The sequence below is a fragment of the Eptesicus fuscus genome, chromosome 4, assembly GCF_027574615.1.
Source record: "Eptesicus fuscus isolate TK198812 chromosome 4, DD_ASM_mEF_20220401, whole genome shotgun sequence".
NCBI lineage: Eukaryota > Metazoa > Chordata > Mammalia > Chiroptera > Vespertilionidae > Eptesicus > Eptesicus fuscus.
In genome coordinates, this window is record NC_072476.1 from 100005770 (window position 1) to 100030396 (window position 24627).

General features: G+C 41.2%; 1 protein-coding gene across 1 annotated transcript in view; it reads left to right on the plus strand.

The window, feature by feature from the left end:
- CTNND2 (catenin delta 2) overlaps positions 1 to 24627 on the plus strand; it is a 664153-nt gene that overhangs the window by 506020 nt on the left and 133506 nt on the right. Inside the window, exon 13 of the mRNA XM_054714357.1 lies at positions 5151 to 5334. Within this exon, the coding sequence (XP_054570332.1) occupies positions 5151 to 5334 (184 nt within the window). The remainder of the gene's footprint in view (positions 1 to 5150; positions 5335 to 24627) is intronic.

Below are 24627 nucleotides of genomic sequence, written 5' to 3' on the forward strand. Positions count from 1 at the left end.
TTAAAGAATGTTTGATGCTAGGAGCACATGCCATCCTATAAGGGTCGTGTTATCCATTTACTAATTCTTATATTTATTTGGCATCTGTTTGGTAAGCACCTACTGTGTGTCAGAGCATGTTCTATGTGCTGTATGTGTTCTGTATGCTGTGAACACTCGGACAGGGTCTTTGCTTTCATTTCATGGCTGGGACCTTGTGAGGAAGAACATGAGTGAGTGAATGACAGAAAGTCAAAGAATGAAATGCAGAGGAAATACGCATTGGTGATGAGGCTTCTGCCGAAAATTAAAATAGGGTATCTGATAGCAAGTGTCTGGGAAGGTAGTTTAGACTAATCCAGAAAAGTTTCTCTGAGTTTGGCACATTTAAAGGTGCCAGGTGAGCAGAAAGAAGGATGAACCTTGGAAAAGTCCTGGAGAAGGATGGTCCAGACAGAGAGCAGGAAGTCCAAGAGATCTGCCTTACAAACGAGCCTGCGTGCTCAAAGAGGAGTAAGGCCATGATGGGCAGAGAAGAACAACTAGAGTTGCAGTAATAAAAGGCCATGAGGGCATTCACTAATGTGCTCACTGTATCCAACAGAGCCTGGCACACAGCAGCAGGTCCTTAATACGCATGGAATGCACAAATGGGTGAAAGAAAGGATCTGATTGAAGATAAATTTAGGGAAAGGCCATATCATGAACTACAGTTAGAGGTTTAATTTTATTTTAAGCATAATAGAATACTAGTACTTTAAGGGGATGTGTGGTACACTAAGTAGTGGCCCCCCAAGGATGTCCTAATTCTCAGATTTTGTGAATGTTTTCTTACATAGCCAAAGGGACTTTGCACATGGGATTAAGTGAAGGATCTTGGGATGGGGAGATTGTCCTGGTTATCCAGATGGGCTCAATGTCACCACAGTGTCATAATAGGATCAGAGTCAGAGAAGGAGAAGTGATGTGGATGCTGAGGTCAAAGTGATGCCAGCCTCAAGCCAAGGAACCCAGGCAGCCCTTAGAAGCCTAAAAAGACAAGGTCATCCTCCCTGAGTGCCTCCAGAGGAGCACAGTCCTTCGATCCATTGGAGACGCAGACCTCTGGAAAGCTAAGATAATAAATCCGTGTTTTTTTGAGCCACTACGTTTGTGGAACGTTGTGACAGCAGCAGTGTGAAACTAATACAGGATTATTCCAACCCAAAGAAAGTGTTTAGCCATTTATAAATTTCAAACATAAAGAGGACACAGTTTAAAAAGTTAAATATCACTTGCAATCTAAGTTAAAATTCATTTTAAATTTAGTTACAGTTGAGCTGGATCCTCCTTCCTGTGTCTTCTATACTCTCAGGATAGACTTCAGTAAGAGGATAGGTGACTTGTAAGGAATGAGAGAACAAGTGAGTCTAAGTTAGAATGAGGAGAAACTAGGTGATGAAAGTGTTGTATGGGGAAGAATGGGCCCCATAGACAAAGGGAACAGAGGGGCGCGAGAGCAGGAGAAAGGAAAAAGGAGAGTGGGAGGTTGAGAGGGAAGGGACATTAACTGCTTGTTGCTGCATAACAAATTACCCCAAGTTGTAGCAGCTTAAAACAGCAAACATTAACCCCATACAGTCTGAGTGTCAGGAGTCCAGGAGCAGCAGATTGGGCTGGTTCTGACTCAGGGCCCTCATGAGGCTGCCATCAGCTGAAGGCTGGCCTGAGCTGGAGGGACCACATCCCTCATGTGGTCGCTGGCTGGAGGCCTCAGTTCTTCGCCACTTGGGCCCATCCATTGTGCTGCTTTCAGGTTCTCACAGCAGGACAACAGGCTTCCCCTCAAACAAGACATTTGAGACAGCTCGGAGGATGCCGCAATACCTTTTCTGTGACCTAATCTCAGAAGTCACTCACCGTCACCTCCACCATGTCTGTTGGTCAGAGTGAATCACTCGTGGGGAGAAGGACTGGACTCCACCATTTGAAAGGAATGTTGGAAATGTTTGGGCATTTCAACCAACACAGAAGGAAGAGAAAGGAGTGAAGACAAATTTGAGCAAAATACCTATTTCTCATTTGTTCACAAAGAATGTCTAAATATGTTCATTTTGGTCCACTAATCTTTCTCTGGCCAATACTAATGGTGTGTGTGTGTGTGTGTGTGTGTGTGTGTGTGTGTGTGTGTGTGTTTCCCACCTTTGACTCCTGCCAGACATGTTGCCCATTATCTCAAATGTCCCTGGAGGCTGCTGATTCTACACTCAAGCTTATTTCTGGTGCCCACATAATCTAATAAAAATTCCAAGTATTGAGGGCCCCCTGCAACTAAATTGCTGAACTCCCCCCAAAAGAAATTCTGCCACATTACGTCCACTTTGCTGAGTCCTCGTCCAAACAGAGGTGGTAAAGCTGTCCGTGATCAGAGATCCACCTGTAGTTCTCATAAGTTCAGGAAGCACTGTGGGCTACAGATGGAAATTAAGCTGGGAAGTTTGGAGATATGGGTCAGGCATTCTGATGTGAGTTCACTGGGATGTGAAGCACAGATGGAGCCAGCCTGGAAGGTGGAATGAATGTGAACTAGGAAACATCTGTCCATGCACGATTCTGAATTAGGTTACTCTAATTAATGAATTAATGAGAAAGGAAAGGCGAGAAAAGCCCAATAAAGAATTACCTTGGATCCCATCTTCTTTTCCAACTTTTCACCTATGAGATATTAGGCCTTCATATATATATATTTTCTTTTCCCCTCTTCTGACCTCGTTTCTGATGGTTAGGAAATAGTAAAAATTGCTTTATTATCATAAAATTCCTTTACAATCATTTAAATTAATTTCATGTAAAATTACAAACATCTCCCTTTTACTATTTAGTTTTTAGAGGGAGTATGTTTTTTTAGCACAGCATATCAACCATAATTTAAAATGTTTGCAAACCTCAATTTTCATGTATTGGTATTTTCAGATCAGGACTTTGGATGAAAGAAACTTCTGTTTTGTTTCTGTATGCTTGCATTGTATACTTAGAAGAGCAGATGCAAACTCTTTAATGTGATATTTTACGAAGCTATCCTCTAATTCTAGGGTAGATATTACTTTCATTTTAATGTGCTTGTTTAAAAATGAAAATCTAATTACTTTAAAAAAAAGAACATTTTTGTGAGACTGCAAATGAACAAAGGTAATCATTTTGATTACCCAAAATTTCATAAAACATTTCTCAATGGGATGAATAAAGAAACAGGTTCATACAGTATTTAAAACAAAATAAATATAAATGATAATATTTCTAGTATTTCAAATCAGTCCAAATCCAAATATATTTTAAGCATCTTCTGTGTACCATTGAGTATTTTTTTTATACTCACTTTAGGATCTTACTAGCAATGCAAACATACAACTCAGAGATGTAGAGAAAATATTGATGCTAAAGCAGAGGTGGGCAAATCTATTAAGGTAAAAATCTTTCTATCATGGTAAATTATTTAGGCTTTGTAGGTCCTACAGTCTCTGTCCCTAATACTCAACTCTTCCTTTATAGGAAAAAAGCAGCCATAGACAATTTGTAAATGAACAGGCATGACTGTGTTCTAATAAAACTTTATTTACAAAGAACAGGCAGGCAGGAATTGCCCTCAAGCCAGCCTCTTGTACTGAGGATTAATTTGTACATACAGGGCACCATTTTGTTTCCTTTTCATTTACTTTAATAAAATCCCCAGCACATGTTACTTTGAAAGATAGTTGGAAGAGTTTATCTCTAAAGTCATAATTTTATAGAATTGATTTAAAATGTTAGTTATGTTAGTTATTAACAATCTAACACTATTGACCTTCAGATTGGTATTAATATGCTTTGATAGGTTAATATGTGCAATGCAAGAAACTAGCAAATTTCAGAAATAACTGTGGTCTATTTGTTATGAGTAGAAAAAATACAATCGCATGTTTAAAATTATTGAAAACTTATTAAACAAGTAAGTTCGAAGATGTGTTTCTCAGGACAACTGTGCTATTTTCCCCAATATCTGCAATGATGGTGTCTATTTATGTTAGTCTTGAGAGAGAATGCAATCTTTTTTATAATGAAATGGAGTAGCACTTTCAGTTTCTTTTCCCTTTATGTGTACTGTTTGAACGACAAAAAGAATAATTATTTTAAAAGCATGTTCAAGTGATATTATTATATGTATATTCAATACTGATGGCCTTCCTAAGATTAATGCCATTTTAAAGTCTCTTTTAAAAATATGTAGAAACCTGAAACATTTCATCTGTTCTAAAAATGTTTTATTTTGCTCAGCCTGCATTATTACTGTTACACTCTGTCCTTGGAAGACATGCCCTACAGCTCTCTTTGTTGCTATATAAGAAAGAACAATCTGTAGCTCCTCCTTAAGCATTGCTTTCAGGGAAAAGCTGACAAAACTGTCACAAGTGACGGGAAATTTAGATTTCTTGTTGAGCCTTTTGCCATCAGACCTGATGCTGGATTCTCACAAGGTCTTGCAATGGTGGCTGGTTCTCCATGGACACTAAGTGAATCAGACAGACCACATGTGCATACAGAGGTCTTGGAGAAGACTAACATGCCCTGGAAGTCTGATTCAGACAACTTTCACTGCTCTTTGGTCTTGGTTAGAATTTGGGTACTTGGGTCCATTCTATTAATAGTGAAATGGAAGCCTGATTGGTATCCTCAAGTCAATCAAATCTCTCAACCTTTTAGCCTCCCTGATGGAACAAAGTTAATCATGTCACAGTTCCTCTGTCCACTTGTCAGATAGTCACAGCATTATTTTTTTGAAAAATGTTTTTTATTGATTTCAGAGAGGAAGAGAGAGGGAGAGAGAGATAGAAACATCAATGATGAGAGAGAATCATTGATTGCTGCTTCCTGCATGCCCCACAGTGGGGATCAAGCTCACAACCTGGTATGTGCCCTGATCAGAAATCGAACCATGACCTCCTGGTTCACAGGTCAACGCTCAACCACTGAGCCACACTGGCCGGGCCACAGCACTCTTTTAATGGGTTCACATAGGTGTTCTAAAATTAAAGGTGCGCTCTAGGACACACTACCTTAATCCCTCTGCTCGTGCTGTTAACCTGATTAGGGAAAACGGTTTTGAGATGAGAGAAAATAGTGGCCATCCAAAAGCTCTATTTGTGTCTATCTTGCAGGAGTCCTTTGGAATCTCTCGTCTTGTGATGCTCTCAAAATGCCAATCATCCAGGACACCCTGGCAGTATTGACCAATGCCGTGATCATCCCCCATTCGGGCTGGGAAAATTCACCCCTTCAGGACGACCGAAAAATACAGCTGCATTCCTCACAGGTGCTGCGAAATGCCACTGGATGCCTAAGGTGAGTTCCATGTCACTGCCGCTTCCTGCTGTCATCATACATGTTCTCTGTTCCTGTAACTTTAATTGCTGTTTTACTCAAGATCAGAGTGTCTGAAAGGATGACTGCTGATATGGCAATGGAGTACGAGAAGTTAGTAAAGACATTTCTAGTGAGGTACTGATGAGGTGTAAGTATCTCCCGCTGTCCTGTACCTACACCAGTATTCAACTTGTTTATCATGTTTTCTGAGGTCTTGGGCAAAGAAAACAAACATTTTCATTTCAACCAAAAATAGTTCATTTTCTCTGGAAAACAGTACTTTCCAGTAATTTCCCATGTTATGACATATGCACATAGGATAACCAGGCAGGTCAGCTGGTGGTTGGGGGAGACTCCATGACCTATACATAAGGATCTAGTTGATTGTTGCCAGTAGCTTTTTTTAATTTTCTTTGTGATTGAAAGAACCTATAATTCTTAGAATGCTATCTAATAAGGCCTATTGTATGAATTTTTTAATAATAAAAGTAGTAAATGTGTTGTAATTTTCTCCCAATGCATTTTTATAAAAAATCATTTCCCAGAAATCTCTTGAGATATCTTTGAATCATCCTTATGTTTTGCTTAATTTTTGCTCTTATAAAAGAATGTAATAATCAAGTTCTTCCAAACTCTAGAAACTGTGCTCCAAGGATGTTGCATTGTGGACCAGGGTTGGAATTCTCTGCTGGATAAGATAGATGATGGGGCGGGGCAAAACGTGACTTAAAATATCTAGTCAAATAATCTATATTTCAAAAGTAAAACATGCAGGATTGCTTTTGCTGGGCTGGCTCAAAGTTGCCATTTCTCCTACAGTTGATTGGTTTCTAGGTGCAAAAACCCGTCTCTATTGAGAAGGAACAAAATCACCTTGGTGACATTAATAATAATTACCTCATGAATATTTATAGCAGTGCTCTTAGCCTCCAGTCTTGAAGAGGGGCGTGTGTGCTTGTGTGAAATGTGCATGCACAGAGGGAGATAAAGAGAGTCTGCCTCCATAAACATCGACATGCATTCATGGGCAGGAATAGGAAATCCTCTAGCGATTTTGCTTTTCCTCAAGGTCACAAAATAATGATCTTTTGACATGGTTTCTCTGGATAGGCTCCATCAAAAGCCAAATGTACAGTGCTCCAAACCCCTCTGTTGAGCCATCTATTTTATAACTTCTTAAAGTCTATTATCATCCTGAAACCTCCTGTGGCAGCATAAGAAATAAAAGTCTCCCAAAACTAAAACTGTAGGCATATCTGACCCTTTATACCTGATTTGTCTATTTCAGTTATTTGCAACTATTAAAGTAATTTTTTCCTTCAGAGCAGTCCTGACTTCTAGACTCGTCATCATTCCTAACGAAGATCACAGAAATGCCTCAGAATCAATTGTAGAAGTATAGTCAGCAAAGACCTGGTTAGCGCCATCAGTTAAAATTCTCCCTGAATAATATAGCAACATAATTAAATATTCATGATGGTTGAGATAAGAATGTAGATCACTGCTAATTTGAGCGTACATTCAACTTTGTTCGATGAAAACTCAGATGGTGAGCTAGACCATTGTGGGTTCAAGGATCCCTTTTGTAGCTCATCTGGCTGAGCTTAGGATCTGGGATGTGACCTAGAGCAAAGAGGTCAGAATGGGATGCCTGTCCATTCATCTCTGTTCATGCACACAGGTGCTGCTTCTGCTACTGGCCAGGAGTGACCACATCATAGGGAGCAAAAAATGAGGACATCTGATTTAGATAAGAGTTTCCCATAACCACATTGACTTTCCTTAGTGTGGATGCAACCAGGTTTAGGGTTTTCCCACTTTTCTGAGTTTATCATGTGAGCAACAAAGCCAAACTCATCAGTGTATGGTGAATATTTCATTTCCCCCAGAATTTAATTTTTGCCCTTCTACAGAAAGAAATACAATTTCTCTTCTCTTATTTGAATGTGTTTATGAGTCATTCCACATTGATAAGCAGGGTGGACAAAGGGGAAGAAAACAGCCCTGGTAAGGGGCTACAATTAATTTATCAAATTAAGACTCAGTAAATGAAAGGTTTCAATAAATGTCTACTATTATTTGCTACCTACTTAGAACCAATGTTGGCAACACACCAAAACAGTCGCAAAAGTTTACAGCATGATGGAAGATTCTAGATCTCAGTATGTACGGTATTTACATTCTTCATTTTTCAAACAAAACCCAGAATTTATTTACATTAAAGAAATTTATTTTTGTGCTGCCCCTGCCTTTCAACAGCCTATCTGTAAGCATTTGCTGAGTCCCTGCTGTGTGCCCTGGGGGGACCAAAGAGGCAGAGATAAACATAGAAGTCCCAGCCTTTCAGAAACTCATAATCTACTGCAAGAAAATGTCACCCATACAATAAACCCTAGTGTAATATCTTAGGATAGTTGGGAAGGAAAGGCTGGGGAAAGGGTGATGAACTTAGCCAGAGTGGTCAAAAAGTCTTCAAGAATCAGGGGGTGTTGGGGCCAAACAGAGAAAGGACTTCATCAGTCAATGCAGTGGGTGAGCACTGTGCCCAGAAAGAGTGGCAGGCGTTCCTTCTTTTTTATGGCAGCATAGTATTCCTTTGTGTAGATGTACCACAGTTTTCTAATCCACTCATCTGCTGACGGGCACCTAGGCTGTTTCCAAATCTTAGCTATGGTAAATTGTGCTGCTATGGACATAGGGCTGCATATATCCTTTCTGATTGGTGTTTCTGGTTTCTTGGGATATATTCCTAGAAGTGGGATTACTGGGTCAAATGGCAGTTCCACTTTTAATTTTTTGAGGAAACGCCATACTGTTTTCCACAGTGGCTGCACCAGTCTGCATTCCCACCAGCAGTCCAGCAGTGAAGGAGGGTTCCTTTTTCTCCGCATCCTCTCCAGCACGTGTCATTTGTTGATTTGTTGATGATAGCCACTCTGACAGGTGTAAGGTGGTACCTCATTGTGGTTTTGATTTGCATCCCTCAGATGATTAGTGACTTTGAGCATGTTTTCATATGTCTCTTGGCTTTCTGAATGTCCTCTTTCAAAAAGTGTCTATTTAGGTCATTTGCCCATTTTTTTATTGGGTTGTTTATCTTCCTTTTGTTAAGTTGTATGAGTTGTCTGTAAACGTTGGAGATTAAACCCTTATCGGAGATAACACTGGCAAATATGTTCTCCCATGCAGTGGGCTTTCTTGTTGTTTTGTTGATGGTTTCTTCTTACCATTTACAACATGGATGGAACTGGAGAGCATTATGCTAAGTGAAATAAGCCAGTCAGTGACAGAAAAATACTACATGATCTCACTCATTTATGGATAATAAAGAACATTATAAACTGATGAACAAAAATAGATAGAGGCAGAGAAGCATCGAACAGACTGTCAAATGACAGCAGGAAGGCTGGGGAGGGTTGGGTGGCTCGGGGGAGGTAAGAGATAGATCAACCAAAGACTTGTATGCATGCATATAAGCATAACCAATGGACGCAAGACACTGAGGGGGGGAGGTGAGGGTATGTGCCAGGGGGTAGGGGAGCCTGGGGGAAGGTCAATTGGGGGGAAAAAGGAGACATATGTACTACTATTTGTAATACTTTAAACAATAAAAAAAGAAAAAAAAAGAAAAAAAAAGTGGCAGGTGTGCTCTGACACAGACATGGGGGGATTCCAGGATCTGTAGGTGGGCTATGACCCTAGGGGACTTCAGGAAATGCCGAGTTTAGGAACATAGACCTAAGTCTGTAGGAGTAGAAAGCTATGGTGATTCTTGGCCAAGAGAACACAATGGTCAGCTGTGTGTGGGAGCAATTGTGCAGGACAGAGTGGGGACAGGTGGGGAGAAGTGACAGGAAGAGTGGAGCAGTGAATTTACCAGATTACCCTGTGTGTCTGATTTTTAAGATACCTCCTGTGGACAACAGTGAATATCAATATTTTGTTCCATTCGATTAAATTTAACTGTCACTGATTTGTAGCTTTGTGAACTATTTCCATACATCCTTACATTAAATACACCTAACCTACCAAACATCATAGCTTAGACCAGCCCACTTTAAACATGCTCAGAACACTTACATTAGCTTACCACGTAGGGATATTCCTACCTGAACCCATTTTTGGACATGGTCAGTTATATGTTGCTTTCTCTCTCGCTTTTTTTTAAAGCATTTTTAAAAAATATTTTATTGATTTTTTTAACAGAGAAGAAGGGAGAGGGATAGATAGTTAGGAACATCGATGAGAGAGAAATATCGATCAGCTGCCTCCTGCACACCTCCTACGGGGGATGTGCCCGCAACCAAGGTACATGCCCTTGACCAAAATCGAATCTGGAATCTTTCAGTCCACAGGGCGATGCTCTATCCACTGAGCCAAACCAGTTACGGCTGTTGCTTTCTCTTGAGTTCAAAGAGCATGTTACGTTAAAGTTAAAGCTGTAAATACTTTATCTCAAGGGAAATTAGTCAAGCACTCTGAAAGTGTTTTTACTCTTAATGTGGTATACAGGAAGATATTAGAATAAGTTTAATCACTTTATCAATCATTATTTGCATCAATGTTGTTTTTATATTACGAGTTTGTTATTGTTATATCAGTTTGTTATTGTTTACTTATTAATAAATTTATGTATTATTTTCATATACATTGTACTCATTTCCTTTTATCTCTCACACTTTTATTATAGAGAAAGGGCAAATAGCAATATTAAAATATTTCATCTAATTAATTGCCTTTCAATGTGCACGAATTTCGTGCACCGGGCTACTAGTGTTTACAATAATATGTTAAAGAAAGTAAAACTTTTCCTAACACAGTGTGACTCACAAGGCCAGCAGAAAGAGTTTATGGTAGGTAACCATAAATTTATCAGATCATTATCAGAAATCATCACTCTTGGTTTTGGTTCCTAGCAGGATTCAAACTGGTTTATGTTCTTTTAGGGTGGGAAGCTGAGGTTGAGATTTGAAGTAATTGCTATTCTAAAGAAGATCACCTTTTGAAGTTTCAGGAAGAAAAAAATGTTATAAGGGCTAATTTTGCCACTTTTAAATATCCAAAAGTTTATCAGAGTGAAATGTAAGTTATAAAAAAGGCCAAAGCCTTACTTAATAGCTAAAATCTGATGCTAACACTGTGTAATCCTCACACAGTTTGGTACAGTCTCTTACCCAGTTTCTCAAGCCTTCAGTTTGACGATAGATATTGTACCAACATCAGTGGTGGTGCCATACCCCCCAAGCCTGGAGCACATGGCACGCTCATAGGGACATTCTAAAGGAAAGAGCCTCTTGCCTTACCTTCTCTAAAAGGCCTGGTAAACTTTCAGGGAAAGATGTCCTATGTTGACATAGCAAAAATTTCAGCACATGTGAAATATAAAATGAAAAGTTAATGCCCCTAGCCCCTTTCCTTTTAAAATTCATTTTTGGGTAGGAAATAGAGTTTTTTAAAAGCAGATCTATCTATTTGTTCCTGAACTATCTATCTGTCACCGAGGAAACAGGATAGAAATATTTTTTTAAAAATTAAATTCTTCCATTTTATTGGAGGAACATGTTGATAAAATGATGGTGGCTATATGGGGGGATTCAGGAAGCAGTGTCAGATGGGGACAGTGGACCTCAGAGCCCGGAGTGATTAGCAGGGGGAGGGGCTCATCTCTACAGGCCTCCATCCACCCATACCCTCCTCCCCACACCTCACACCTGCACTAATGTTCACCATCTCCCTCATTTCTCTCCCTTTTCTAAATTTTATCTTTTGCTCCAATTCTGCCGGACTAAAGCTGTAGTTGTTAATAAAAACCATCTTAAAGCATGCCCTAATATAAGTATGCTAGACCTGAGGAAGTTGTAGGATGTGGTATGCATGAAGTTGTCCTGATAGTCTTCTTCCTCATCACTGTGACTGAGGGTCCCCCAGGGGAACTGCTTCCCTGTGGCCTGAGCCAGGCCATTCAGCCCTGAAAATAGATTCAGTCTTGTACTCATGATTGTTTCATTGCACAATGTATAATCGAATTCTTAATCTGTGGACAGAGTAATCATCACCTTCAACCAAAAACATGTGTTAACAACCATGGCCTGAATGCTGCCTAGGCAAGATTAGTCTGGCTCAGCCTGTGGACAAGCTTATCTTGGCTGAGGTCGCTGTAGGGGTTGAATACGTGTTCTCCCAAATTTTATATTCGCCAGAAACCTCAGAATGTGACATTATTTGGAAGTAAGGCCTTAGCTGGTATAATTATTAAAGGGAAGATGAGGTCATACTGGATTAAGGTGTCCCTAAATCCAATGAAGGTGCCCTTACAAGAAGAGGACATGCACACTGAGACGCACAGAGGAGGTAATGTGAGGACACAGGCAGCGATGGGAGTGATGCAGCCACAAGCCAAGGATGTCCAAGGATTGCTGAAAGCTCCTAGGAAAAGGGGAAGAGGGTTATTCCCTAGAGCCTTCACAGGGAGTGTGGCCCTGCTGACCTTGATTTTGGACACCTGACCTCCAGATTAAGAGAGAATAAACTTCTGTTGTTTTTAGCCACCTAGTTTGTTTTACTTTGTTCTGGCAGCCCTAGACCCCCTACTAAGTAACCCAGAGGGGGCCTGCAAAGCCAGGGAGCCACTGGAGAACAGAGCACAGGGAGAAAAATGGGGTAAATGACTCTAAGAAAGTTGCCTGTCCCCAAACAGTGGCCACACACTGGAATGGACCCAGATAAGGGAGCCGTTTTCTCCATGCACAAGAGCGTTCCCCTCCATAGCTCAGGCGTAAAGCAAAACATCGCCTATAGCAGTATTGGGCTCTGCAGCCAGATGTGGCCGCCCTAGGTAGAGAAGGTTCAAATCCAGCTCCTTCACTGGTGGCCGGGAAATAGCCTTCTCTCTTGTGGATCCAATGTGTGTTTTCTGCCCCTGTGGGTGAGCCTCCTTTCCCTCCTGCCTTTGAACTAGCTTCTGAAAGTTGCATGGATTTGTTTGATACAACAGAGGGCTAGAAGCCATTGTAGGTGCTCATGCAGGGCACGTGACATGATGTCAGTATCATTTAAGGAAGCTGGCTCCAGCCACTGGTCACAGAATGGACGCATTCTCAATTTAATGTGAAGCATGACCATGCCTCCCAATTACAGTATCACAAATCAATATCGTAAAGATCCCTGTCTCAGCCATTATCATCACTTCTGAGAGAACTGTAGGTGAAGCCCTGGCTGAGTACCCTTTTCACGTTTTAATCTGGCAGCTCAGTAAGACAACTCGGCTCTCTGGTACAGTAGAGGTGGCTTCCCTTTAGTCATGCATGCTTAGGACTTATCTCCAGCTGAAGTATTTGCATAAGGCTGGCTTTGCTAACTTCCTCAGCTCATTTCCTGCTGCTGTTGAGTCATTTATTTATTTTTATTATTCTGTTCCCACTTCGGCATCTTGTCCTGAAGGACAACAATATACAACCCTAATTTTTCCCATCGATCTCGGTGTACACGAGAATGTTATTAAGCCTGTCAGAGGAGCTGCGCTGTGCCTTTGCTTATGAATATAATTAAACTCACACCCTCAATTAGTCATTTTTACCCATAAAATGGATGAGTGCTTGGTCCCATGGAACCACTAATTCCGGAGTGACCTTGAGAGAACACTGTAACGAAGTCATACTAGTGATAATCACACTCTGGCTGGGAAGCCCCGAGGACATGTATTTTATGGGACTCAACCACAGGTAAGAAGAATTATTATTGTGTTTATATTATGTTCAGTTGGTTGCCAATATTATTCATCTAAGAAGGATCTGTTTTTAAAAGTATTTTTTAAGTCTTGTATAATGAGCTCTGGATGTATGCCTGCTGAATTGAACACTCTTATCCAGGTCAAAAGGGAAGGACCTGGTATGTCTGGATGCTGTGAACAGAAGAGACCCCCTCACCCACTCACACCCATTTTCCCACACCTGGCCCTAAAGCTGAAGATGCTCCTCACCTGAGCAGCTCTCCACTTCTGATCAGTTGTGTCTATTATGGATGCAAAGTGAATGTTTCGGGATGAGGGGGCATGACGCAGCAATGAACATCCTCTTCTAAGGAAGGGAACAGAGTTCGGGAGGGCAAAAGGAGTAGGAGGTTTTAGGACTCCATCAGAGAGGATGAATGGGCTTCCCTCTCAGCAGCTCCACTGTTGACAAGGGCTCTGATCTCCCAAGGTGCACTGCTCTAGCTCACTTCCTCCCAGTCAGAAGGAGATGGTGGTTGATGTGAATTCATTTGGTAGGGCTATCATTACAAAGTACCACAGATCTCTTCTGTGACTTAAACAACAGAAATGTATTGCCTCGCAGTTTGGGTGGTTAGATGTCTGAGATCAAGATGTCAGCAGGGGTGGTTCTCAGAGGTCTCTCTCTTTGGCTTGTGGATGGCCATCTTCTCTCCATGTCCTCACATGGTCTTCCCTCTGTGCATCTCTGTCCTAATCTCATCTTCTTGTGAGGCCCACACCAAAGTCTTCATTTATTTTACTCATTTACCACTTGAAAGACACTATCTCCTAAAATAGTCACATTCCACATTCTGAGGTACTGGCATTTAGGACCTCAACATATGAATTTGGGGTTGGGGGAGGGCACAATTTAGACTATAACAATAATATAATAGTTGGCTTTCACTGTTTGTTATCGCTTTGGGAAATAGTTTTTAATAAATTAAAACATTCTTGCAAGGTCATGTTGACCAGTATGAAGCATATTTGATTCATTCTATTATAGAAACCAAAAGTATACTTATTCCCTAATTTTAACATTCATTCATTTTTAGTCTCTATTTTCGAGTAGAAGTAATATTTTCCTTACCTCCAAGAAAAGGTAGTCACAATGGAACTTCAAAAAATTCTCTATATAACAACATAAAAATTATTAAGACCAACTACTAAGTTTGTTCTTGAATTGAGGTTTACATAGTTAACTATTTTAAAGTCTTATAGTTTGATGAAATCGTTAATGATTTAACAATAAAGGAAGGCTCCTAGAAAATCTCTATACATATTCCTCTTAAAATCTAAATTTTGAATATATTTGAATTGACTTTTCATCTGGAATTAGGAGATCTATATTTGACCCCCAAATTTGATACATCTTGTGAGAAACTAGGCCACATGACCTTGGCCTCAAGTTCCAGGGCTGTGAAGGAGAGGTTTGGCCTAGTTGTCCCCGATAAAATGTAAGAGAAAATGTAAAGCATGGTCAGGGCATTTGCTAGCTGACCCCAAATGTTCTCTCACTTGATTCTTAATTGAGGACACCCGAAGTGGGGCATCACCCTTCTTGTAGGGCCTGACCTTTGACCTTACCTGGTCATAAATTGGACCTTGAAGCTGCAATACTATTAGGAAGAAATTAGCCTTTGATTTAGCATTATTATAATGCTATGCTTCTTTAATATGCATGCTCTTTAATGCAATTATCTCAATAATCCAGTAAGGTAGGAGTTTCTGTTCCATTTTAGAGATCACGAAGTGATGCTCATAAGGGTAAAGGAGCTTGCCCCAAGTCATAGAGCAAGTAAGAGAAGGAAGGGTGATATAAATGCATGGTTGTGTGATGCCACAGCTGGGCTCCACCCACTCCACCATGTTCCATTAGGCAGAGGCAAGAAGCAGCCCAAGAACATGTGTGCTTATTTACACTGCGGACAGGATGTTGCCTCAGACCAGATCCTATGAGAAGCAGACACCAGGAGAGAAGTAGCAAATCCATGCAGGATATTTAATTAGGGCAACACTCGAGAGGAAAAATGGAAGGGAGCCAGAGGAACAAGGAGCACCATCAAACCATAATGCAGATCCAACTCCCAAGTGAAGGAAGGAAAGAAGGGAAGGAAGGGAGGGAGGAAGCGGGGGAGAGGAGAGGGAAAAAGAAGAGGTGAGGGGATGGGAAGAAAAGGTTGTGTGAAAATGACTTGGACTTCAAGGATGTTCAGCAAAACCATTGGAGAGTTCTTGAGCCTAAACAATCCTTCCCAGGAGTCCTGTATCTCCCCGGATTAGGTTGCCTTGTCACTGCTGTGAGCTCAGTCACTGGCTTGGAGCCTCCATGAGAAATGAGGCCTTGGAAGGAGGGCAGATACAATGGCAGGTTTCAGGGCTCAGCAGCAGGACCATAAGTCTGTGACATTCCTGCACTCAGAGGTTTGAGTGGGTGCTTTTTCACGGACAGTCCATAAGTCTAATCTTTCACCAGCACTTCCATTCTCTATAGACTAACCACTAAAAGTCACATTATCATCAGAAAGTTGCTTGGTGGTACCCAAATAAGAGGAGTTAGTTATATTGACTGAAATTTTTATTCTGTCAACCTCTTTTCTTTTGAGTCCTTACTATGTGCTTGGGCCTATGGTAGGCATGAGGGTTCTGGTGAAGAGCAAATAGACACAGTTGCTGTTGAAAGTAACATGTAATGTCATGAAGACAACCTCATGTACCCTAAGTCCCATTAGGCTGCCCCAAGACTAGACAAATTAAAGTGTATTTTTCCTAAATAATGCCTCAATAGGCAATATGCTTTTTTCAGTATTTTCATGGCTAATGAACCTCCCTTTACTGATACATTCTTTCTTTACATATAAAAAGGTTTTTTACCTTTACTTGGTTTACTTCTCTATCTTGTAGGCCTGAAGCTTTCTGTCACTTCAAGATTTTTCATTTCTCTTATCTTTTCTATTAGGAATAGTCTGGAAAAAAAAAACAACTTATTTTTCAGTTCTTTCAGAAGACCTTTCTATTTGCCAAGAGGACTATCTATAATTTTACAAAGTTCTTCCTGGCAATCATATTCAATTAAATAGTAATTGGTATCATTTCTTTCCAAGCATTTTGTTTTCGTAAGTAAGAAAAAGTGAGAGTATAATGATTCACCTAAAATATTAATTATTAATATAAAATATCCCATCATTCTATACCTCCCTAAGTTTCCATCATTTATTTCTGCAAAATTTGATCTATTTAATGAAAATGTGCAGGATCTAACTAAAACTTGTTCTAAATTATTTATCTTATAATTTGCTTGCAAATATGGACTTCTTTTAAAAGGATAGCAAATATTAAAGTTTATCTTTTCAATATGAATAGTCTTCTCCCTCTTAGAGTATGAATATTCAAATATTTCCATTAATGTGAACACATTACTTCCTCTGAAAAAAAGATTAAATGAAAAAGCTTAGTTAATTCCCAGTTGGTACACAATGGAGTTTAATCTTTATCTCTATAAAATATTGGGTTGTAAGATGTTAACTCCCTGATAAATAAAAAGCAAATTTTAAGAGATGGTTTACTCTTAAAATCCTTCATAATTTCTTTATATTAAAAAATATAATTTTTCCTCTTGCTGCCTTCCAAATTATATTACATTGTATCAGAAATGGTGTCCCTGGAGAAGAAGCAAAGAAATAAGTCTATTAACCATAAATTGAGGAAGAAAGAGCTCGCCAGCAGTTTCACTTATTGCTTATGTACTAAACTTCTCCAATATTTTAACACTTCTGTTTTCATACCATTTCTACTTTCCCTTTTCAAAGCAGCACTTATTTTAAAATAGGTAAAGCCAGCATTTACCAGAGTTGGGACAACCCAACCAAGAAGATGGGTACAACTCGTCAGAGAATACACAGAGCACGTGTGGAGGCTAGCTCAGATTCATTCACGTTAAATGAAGGTCTCCAACTTGCAGCTGTGATTGCTATTGGAGGACAGAGAAACATAACCAATGAGAGCCACGAACAACATTTTTCCAGAGGCACCAATTCAGAGAGCACACCTCCTGCCCACCTTTGTGTGAATTCAGAGTGGGGAGCTGGCTGCCAACTCCACTCTGCACAGCCTGTCTTGGTTCTGTTACCTGCCTCATTCTCTTTTTCTGGAGTCAGGTTGTTCCTTACTTAGCTGAGAATCTATATATATAAAAGTCTAAGCGACCTTTACAAGACCAGTTGCTATGATGCACACTGACCACCAGGGGGCAGACACTCCCACAGTCCCTCCCCCCCTGGCTGGCCACGACCCCGATCCCCCTGATCACTGGCCAGGCTGAGGGACCCCACCCGTGCACAAATTCGTGCACGGGGCCCCTAGTATTTAAATTAAAGTTTCCTTAGTTGATCAAGAATATTTGAAATAAACAGTACAAAAGGTTCAGTTTGTCATGCTGGTCTCATGGACCATTTTCTTGGGTTGATGACTTCCTGTGTCATGCAGAGATGCCCATGACTGGTCACCGAAGGGCATTTGACAGCTCGCCATGGGGGAAGGTTGAGTGGGATACCTGATTCCCTGAGTTTATCTCCATCATCTTTCGGAGCTGTAATAGGGAGGAGTGAAAAATGGGGTCTCTGAACCCAGAGAGCTATGGAGGCAAGAGGATCATAGACAGAAGGGGTACAGGTGGAGTGAATGGAAGAATCTGTACTTGCTTTCATGCTCTGCATCATGGAGCTCCCAGTGTCCTCTGTGTGATGGGATCCTCATCATCTCATAGAATTGCTCTTCTCATTGCTCATTCTGGAAACAGGGAATTGGGGAAGCTACTGAAAGTAAAAAATATTCCTTTGTTTTTGTTAGAAAGTTTTTGTTCTGAGCTGGGAGAAGCTTCTGGAAGTACCAACTAAAATGTTTTCCCAAGAGAGGGCAGCTCTGCTCAGGTGTTTTGCTTGGTTGACATTCTTGCCTCGAAAGGTTTAAGCACCAGAAGCAATAGTAATAACAGGTGCTAACAGATTGACAGCTTTCAACACTGGCTTTTTCGGACGCTCTGCTTTTCTGCCTGTGTCAGAAATTCATTTCCAGTTTTTCAGTCTGGTAAGTAAAAGGACAGACATGCCAGGACTTCAGATTAACCCTACGTCCTTCGTTATTGTCCCGAAGAGGTACAAATACACCATTACTTCCCATTAGCAAGCACTCAACCAGCAAGGAAGATGCTGTGCCGTGGATGTACTAACTGGAGCTAATGAATCCTAACAACTAATTACATTTCTCTTAAGGTAACTTAGGACCAGAGAGTAGCTATGTTAGCACAAAGATTTTATGTGTGAATGGCAATACCCAGGAAGAGGCCAGCTGATTAATCACCTCCCATAATTCTCCATAATAGTCCTGTCTGGACTTTTGTATCCAGGCCATTGTTCTTGCCTGGGTTACATTGTGCCTGACCTTATTTTGGACCAACAATGTAACTGGTAATTGCAGACTAATTTATATAAACAAACAAGGGTCCTGCTAAATGAAGGCATTGTCGCCATGATTGCCTAAGAGCTCTAAGAGCTCTCTATTCTGTACAAGTTTGTGGGTTATGTGGTTGGAGACAACGAAGCTTGCTTCAGAAAATAATTATTCCAAGTAAGAAAATGCATTATGTCCTTTTAAGACTGCCAGTGTGTGCCCCATGTTTTGGAAGAAAATGGTTTGGGGCCTTTGCTTAAAATCTCGATAGGACCTGAAGGGCAGTAATTCTCCTTAGCATGTATAAGAGCAATGTTGATAAGCTTCTTTCTAGAACATAAAGGAACCTCACTTATTTCTCCTCTGCAGGCAGCACTGCCTTCCTGACTAGCAAACATGATGAAATGTCATTTGTCCTTGACCCCTGTCACCCTTAAGCAGCTGAAATAGATTAAAGCCAGTACTTCTTGAATAAGATGGAGCAGAGTGGCTCAGCTAGGATCTGCAGGAATAGGCTCACAAATTAACTTGCACTGGGATTTTTTTTTTATGATTTTCCAAGGCTCATTCCTATTTGAAGGGAGATAATTGAGACAAATTATCATACTGTTCCCTCTCGAGCACCCAGCCAGAGTCTCCTTGGAGCTTAGATAGAGATATTTGTGGGGGACAACTGACTGAGCAGCCTCCTACAGAGACCACAGGGACATCAGCTCAGAAAGGCAGAGCTGTGTGGGGACAGGAGCACTGTTGGAGAAAGAGCCTCTCACCTCACCTGTCACACCTCTTTCTTTAGAAACGTTTTACACTCCAAGGGCTTTAATTCAAGTGTAGCCAAAGGTCAAGAAGCACAATGCACCACGGAAATAAGATGAACCTGATCATGTGTCAGTCTGACCAGCAGCACAAACGTGTCCTACCCAGCGGACACCTTGGACTCCAGCATGACTACCCACTCCTCAGTATTTCCTCCCCTACCCATTTCTTTCATTTTAAAGAAGTTCAGATGAAATAAATTCACGTAACATAAAAGTAACCACTTAAAAGTGAACAATTTTGTGGCATTCGGGACATTCACAACATGGTTCGACCACTTCTATCTAGTTCCAACATGTTTTCATCATCCCAAAAGGAAATTTTGTACCCACTAAGCAGTTACTCCCCATTATCCCTCCTGCAGCCCTGGCATTTACCAGTCTGCTTTCTGTCTTTATTCATTTACCTACTTTGGCTATTTCATTTCATTTAAATGGAATCATGCAGTGTATGAATTTTGGTGACTGGCTTCTTTACTTAGCATAACATTTTTGAGGTTGTAGCATGTATGAGTACTTCGTTCCTTTCAGTAGAGTGATGGTATTCTATTGTATGGATATACTACATTTTGTGTGTCCAATTCATCCATCGATGGACATTTGGGCTGTACCCACCCTTTGGCTGTTGTGACTGATGCTGATATCGACATGCATGTACATGTATTTGGTTGAGCATCTGTTTTCAGTTCTTTTGGGTTACATGCTTAGAAGTATAATTTCTGGCCGAAACCGGTTTGGCTCAGTGGATAGAGCATCAGCCTGCGGACTCAAAGGTCCCAGGTTCGATTCCGGTCAAGGGCATGTACCTTGGTTGCGGGCACATCCCCAGTAGGGGGTGTGCAAGAGGCAGCTGATCGATGTTTCTCTCTCATCGATGTTTCTAACTCTCTATCCCTCTCTCTTCCTCTCTGTAAAAAATCAATAAAATATATTTTTTAAAAAAGAAGTATAATTTCTGGATCGTATAGTACCTCTGTGTATAACTTTTTGAGGAACTGTCAACCTATCTTCTAGAGTCCTTCTCTACCCATTTTATAGCTTTCTCTACCAATCTCCACTACATTTGCTGGTCCAGACTAACCTCTTTTTCTCACATTATTGGCCTTTTATCTTTTCATTACAGAGAAGTTTCTTCTCCAACTTCTGGATTATTAAAGCCATTTGTCATTATATATGAATGCTCAGAAGAAACTACCTGAATGTTAGAGTTTTTATTTTAAAACTCTTATGACTGATATAAAATCATTGCAACTATGTGGACAGACTCTTTGAGTCTCCAGCCCCATACTGGGCCCCGCTGCCCTCACTGTTTGCAGTACTGGCCTCCTTTTCGTTACTCTATACACCAAGATCTCTTCTACCTCAGGACCTTCACACATGACTCCCAGTGCCTGGATGACCTTATTCTCTTCTCTTTATCTTTTTATCTCCGCTTCAATGTCTCCTATTCAGAGAGACCTTCCTCAACACCCTCCCTCCCACACATAGTAGGCCTCCCCTAATGCCTTTTCAAAGCATCCTGGGCTTTTGATCAGATCTTCTGACAATTTGCAGTGATGTCCTTGCCTGTGTGCTTGTGTGTTTAACTGTCAACCTACTCTCCATGAGCTACTTTCTTATCTACATGAGGATCATCATAGATTTCCCAACCCTAGAACAACATCAGGCACCTGGTAGGCGCCTAATAAATAGCTCTTAACAGAATGAGTCAATGAATAAGTCAATCAGTGGATGGCCCTTCTTTTGCTGATTTGCTGGCTGACTAATAACTGTCCTGTACTAATTTTCACCAAAGTAAGGAACCTTTTCACTCTCCTGAGTGCTCATTAAATTTTCCCAGTTGTAGAGGTAACGCTACCTGCATGATCACTAGTTTTTGTATGAGATTAATCTCTCAGTTAGAAATCCATTGCTACTTGTTTTTTGCTGTTTGATGTGTTTGTGATATTTCTGCTAGATAAAATGAACACATTCGTTAGTTTTATCAAACAGCACAATATCTTTCTCTTGGACAGTCTTCTCTGTCCTGGTTAGTACATTTTGTCCTTGGAGTTTGCTCATTTTGCCCTTGATTCTTATGATACTGAATTCCTCATCCATCTCAAGTGAAAGAAGCTGTTGGTCTATCGGCTTATCAGCACAGTTAAATACGCAAAAATAAAATCACTGTAGTGCTTTATGGGCAAGAAACTCTTCAGTACCTCTAATCATCACTTAATTCTCATGACAGCTTTGTAAAGGACAGATTGTTATGTTCTTTCCAATTTTAAATAAGGAAGTGAAACTGGGGAAATTGAGCAATTTGTCCTAGAGCGCATGGTGGAGAGTGAACCCTGATTCAAACCTGTGCTTTCAGAATCCAAATAGAATGCTTTCCTGTGACGTTGATGCCGTGGAGTAGTCTATTAGCACTACACAGTGCAGTCTGTCTCTCTGCTTGTCAATTATTACAACAGCCATAGCCATCTCATTGTCTCTTCCTTGGTCAAGTGCTAAATCAACAGCCAAGATAGAATGAATGGCGCCTCTTATCCCATACAAACATGTATTCAGTTTCTAGGATGTGCCCAGAACTCTGCTAGGTACCAGAGGGGAAAAAAAATGAATGAGACATGATGTTTATAACCTAAAAGATAAAAGGGAATCTGAGCCATGGTGCATAATGTATGTATTTAATGCTGTAAAAAAGAAAAACGTCTAGGCAGAGTTGCTGGAAGGCCTCTGAATGAGGGCGTCATGAATTCCACCTGAAAGACTCCAAGAAGACAGCCCAGAGGCTGCACTGAGATGAGGGAGGGTTTGCAGGGGAAGGCGCAGAGAAGATGTGTGACCCACACCCGAAGATCCATGTGCATGTTTGGGGATGGGCAAGTGTGGCTGGCCAGGGCATGGCTGGCAGGGAGGGACCTAAGAGGGAAAAGGTCTTCTGGGAGCTGGTTGTTAAGAGTGTTGGGTGGAGCCCAGCTGGTGTGGCTCAGTGGTTGAGCATTGGCCCATGAACCAGGAGGTCACAGGTTCAATTCCTGGTCTGGCACATGCCAGGGTTGAGGGCTCAATCTCCAGTAGGGGGTGTGCAGGAGGCAGCCAATCAATGATGTTTCTCTCTCATCGGTGTTTGTATCTCTCTATCCCTCTCCCTTCCTCTCTATAAAATCAATAAAAATATATATATTTTTAAAGTATTGGTGGAAGAAGGTATGGAGGATAGTACAGGAGGGATAAATAGTGATGGACAGAGATTTGACTTGGGTGATGAAAACACAATGCAGTGTACAGGAGATGTGTTTAGAATTGTGCTAAACTTGTATACTTTTGTTAACCAGTGTCACCCCAATAGATTCAATAAAATGAAAAAAAAGAGTGTTGGGGAAGAAGAGTCATTTCCAGGAGATTTCTTTATCTTTGTTGGCCACGTGGAACCATGGAAGCTTGGTAAGCAGGTGAAAACACGCTGTTTCCTGTGCCATAGAGACACAGTGGTCCTCACAGGTCACGGAGCAGGCAGAGGACATGTGGAAGTGGTGGCAGTACTGGCTGTGTTTGCCAATCCCAGACTGTGTCCCAGGCATTACACTAGGACGTTTAGATGCTTTCTTTGCGAGGACTGTGATGCTGTGATGGGATGTCATTGTGAGTGCAAAATCCAAACCAAGAAGAGCTGGCATTCAAGTCCAGGTCTGACTGGAAACCCACTAGTTACATGATCTTGGATGATGGTGGTAGGCTCTCCAGCCTCAGTTTCCCTGCCTGTAAATAGGAACGGTAGTGGTGATGCAGGGCTGGGACGAGGGTGAGGCAGATGAGACTAAGCTGTGCAGGGATGGACCCTGCCTTTACTTACAACTTTCATATTTTGTTCATAATCTATTTTTCCATTAATTTTAACTCAAATATTATTTAGCACAATAATTGAAGGTTCTTACCACTACTTAACAACTATACACTGAAAAAGATCAAGATGGCACATTTTACGTTATGTATATTTTACCACAACTTAAACATGTATCTTATTTACGATAATGAGTTATATGGCAGCACCTTCTATTTTGCACTAAGTGAAGGTCTCACCTTACCCTCATTCTGGCCCCGTGGTCATGCACATTGATTGACACAGCGCCTGGCCCACAGGGAACTCCTGCTGGCAGCTAACTCTGGACCACTGCCTTCCTGCTGAGGCAAGTATCGCGCAGTTGTAATGAAAATCTTGAGTGCTGCTGGGAGTGACCACAGCAGAGTTAAGGCTAAGCACTGCCCACTGCCTCCCCTTTATGCACCTTGGACATGGTCCCTCCTCTCAGGGAAAGAGAAAGAGGCCCTCCCCTGAGGGAAACATAGCTTCGTTCCACCACTTGAAGGACACCGCGTGTTCCCTAAGACCTCATCCTCTGCTTCCATTTCTTTAGCCCAAAGGATGAGCCCCAGGGTTTCAACAGCTCATGTGTTGGTTACCTGCAGTAGCCCTTATCTTGACTCACTCAACCCCTCCTATCCCAGACACAAGGAAAACACCAGCTGGGCCCAGAGAGGAAGCCACAGACAACACATCCCAATGGGAAGAACTTGGCCTCTGTCTGGCAGCCTGAATTTGGACGAGAGGCACGGGGACCTCTGGCCAATTCCTGAGCCTTCACAAGCCTTCCTGAGCCTCTGTTGCCTCTCGCATGCCTCCTTGCAGGCTTATGTTAGGATATGAGGGCCCAATAAGCATAACTTTTTTTTTAACCCAAGTTCATAACCAATTGGGAAATTAGACAAAGTAAACTGATGGGTGGATGAAAACCAAATAGTCTTTTTACCGCTGACAACACCTAGTGGAGATCATGGCTTCTTGTCTGCAGCCAAAAGGCAAGCTCATGGCACTGTCTTGCCAGTGTAGACCTTGGGACTGCCCCATTGAAAAGTTGGGATCTGTAGAGCTGACAACCCACCCTACATCATGTCCCCCACCCCCACAGTCCCAGGGATGAGAAATAACCAGTGGATGGCAGAGCTTTTTCACCTGCCAGTCAGATAGTTCATTCTCCCTGTTGGGGGTATTACTATTTAAAATTATATGCTCCCTCAAATTCATATATTGAATTTTGAACTCCCAGTACATTAGAATGTGACCTGTGTGGAAATAGGGTCACTGCTGATGTACTTAGCTTTCATGAGGTCATTAAGGTGGACTGTAATCCAAGATGACTGATGTCCCCATGAGAAGGGGAAATTTGGACACAGATACACACTGGGAGAACACTGCGTGAAAGTAAAGACAGA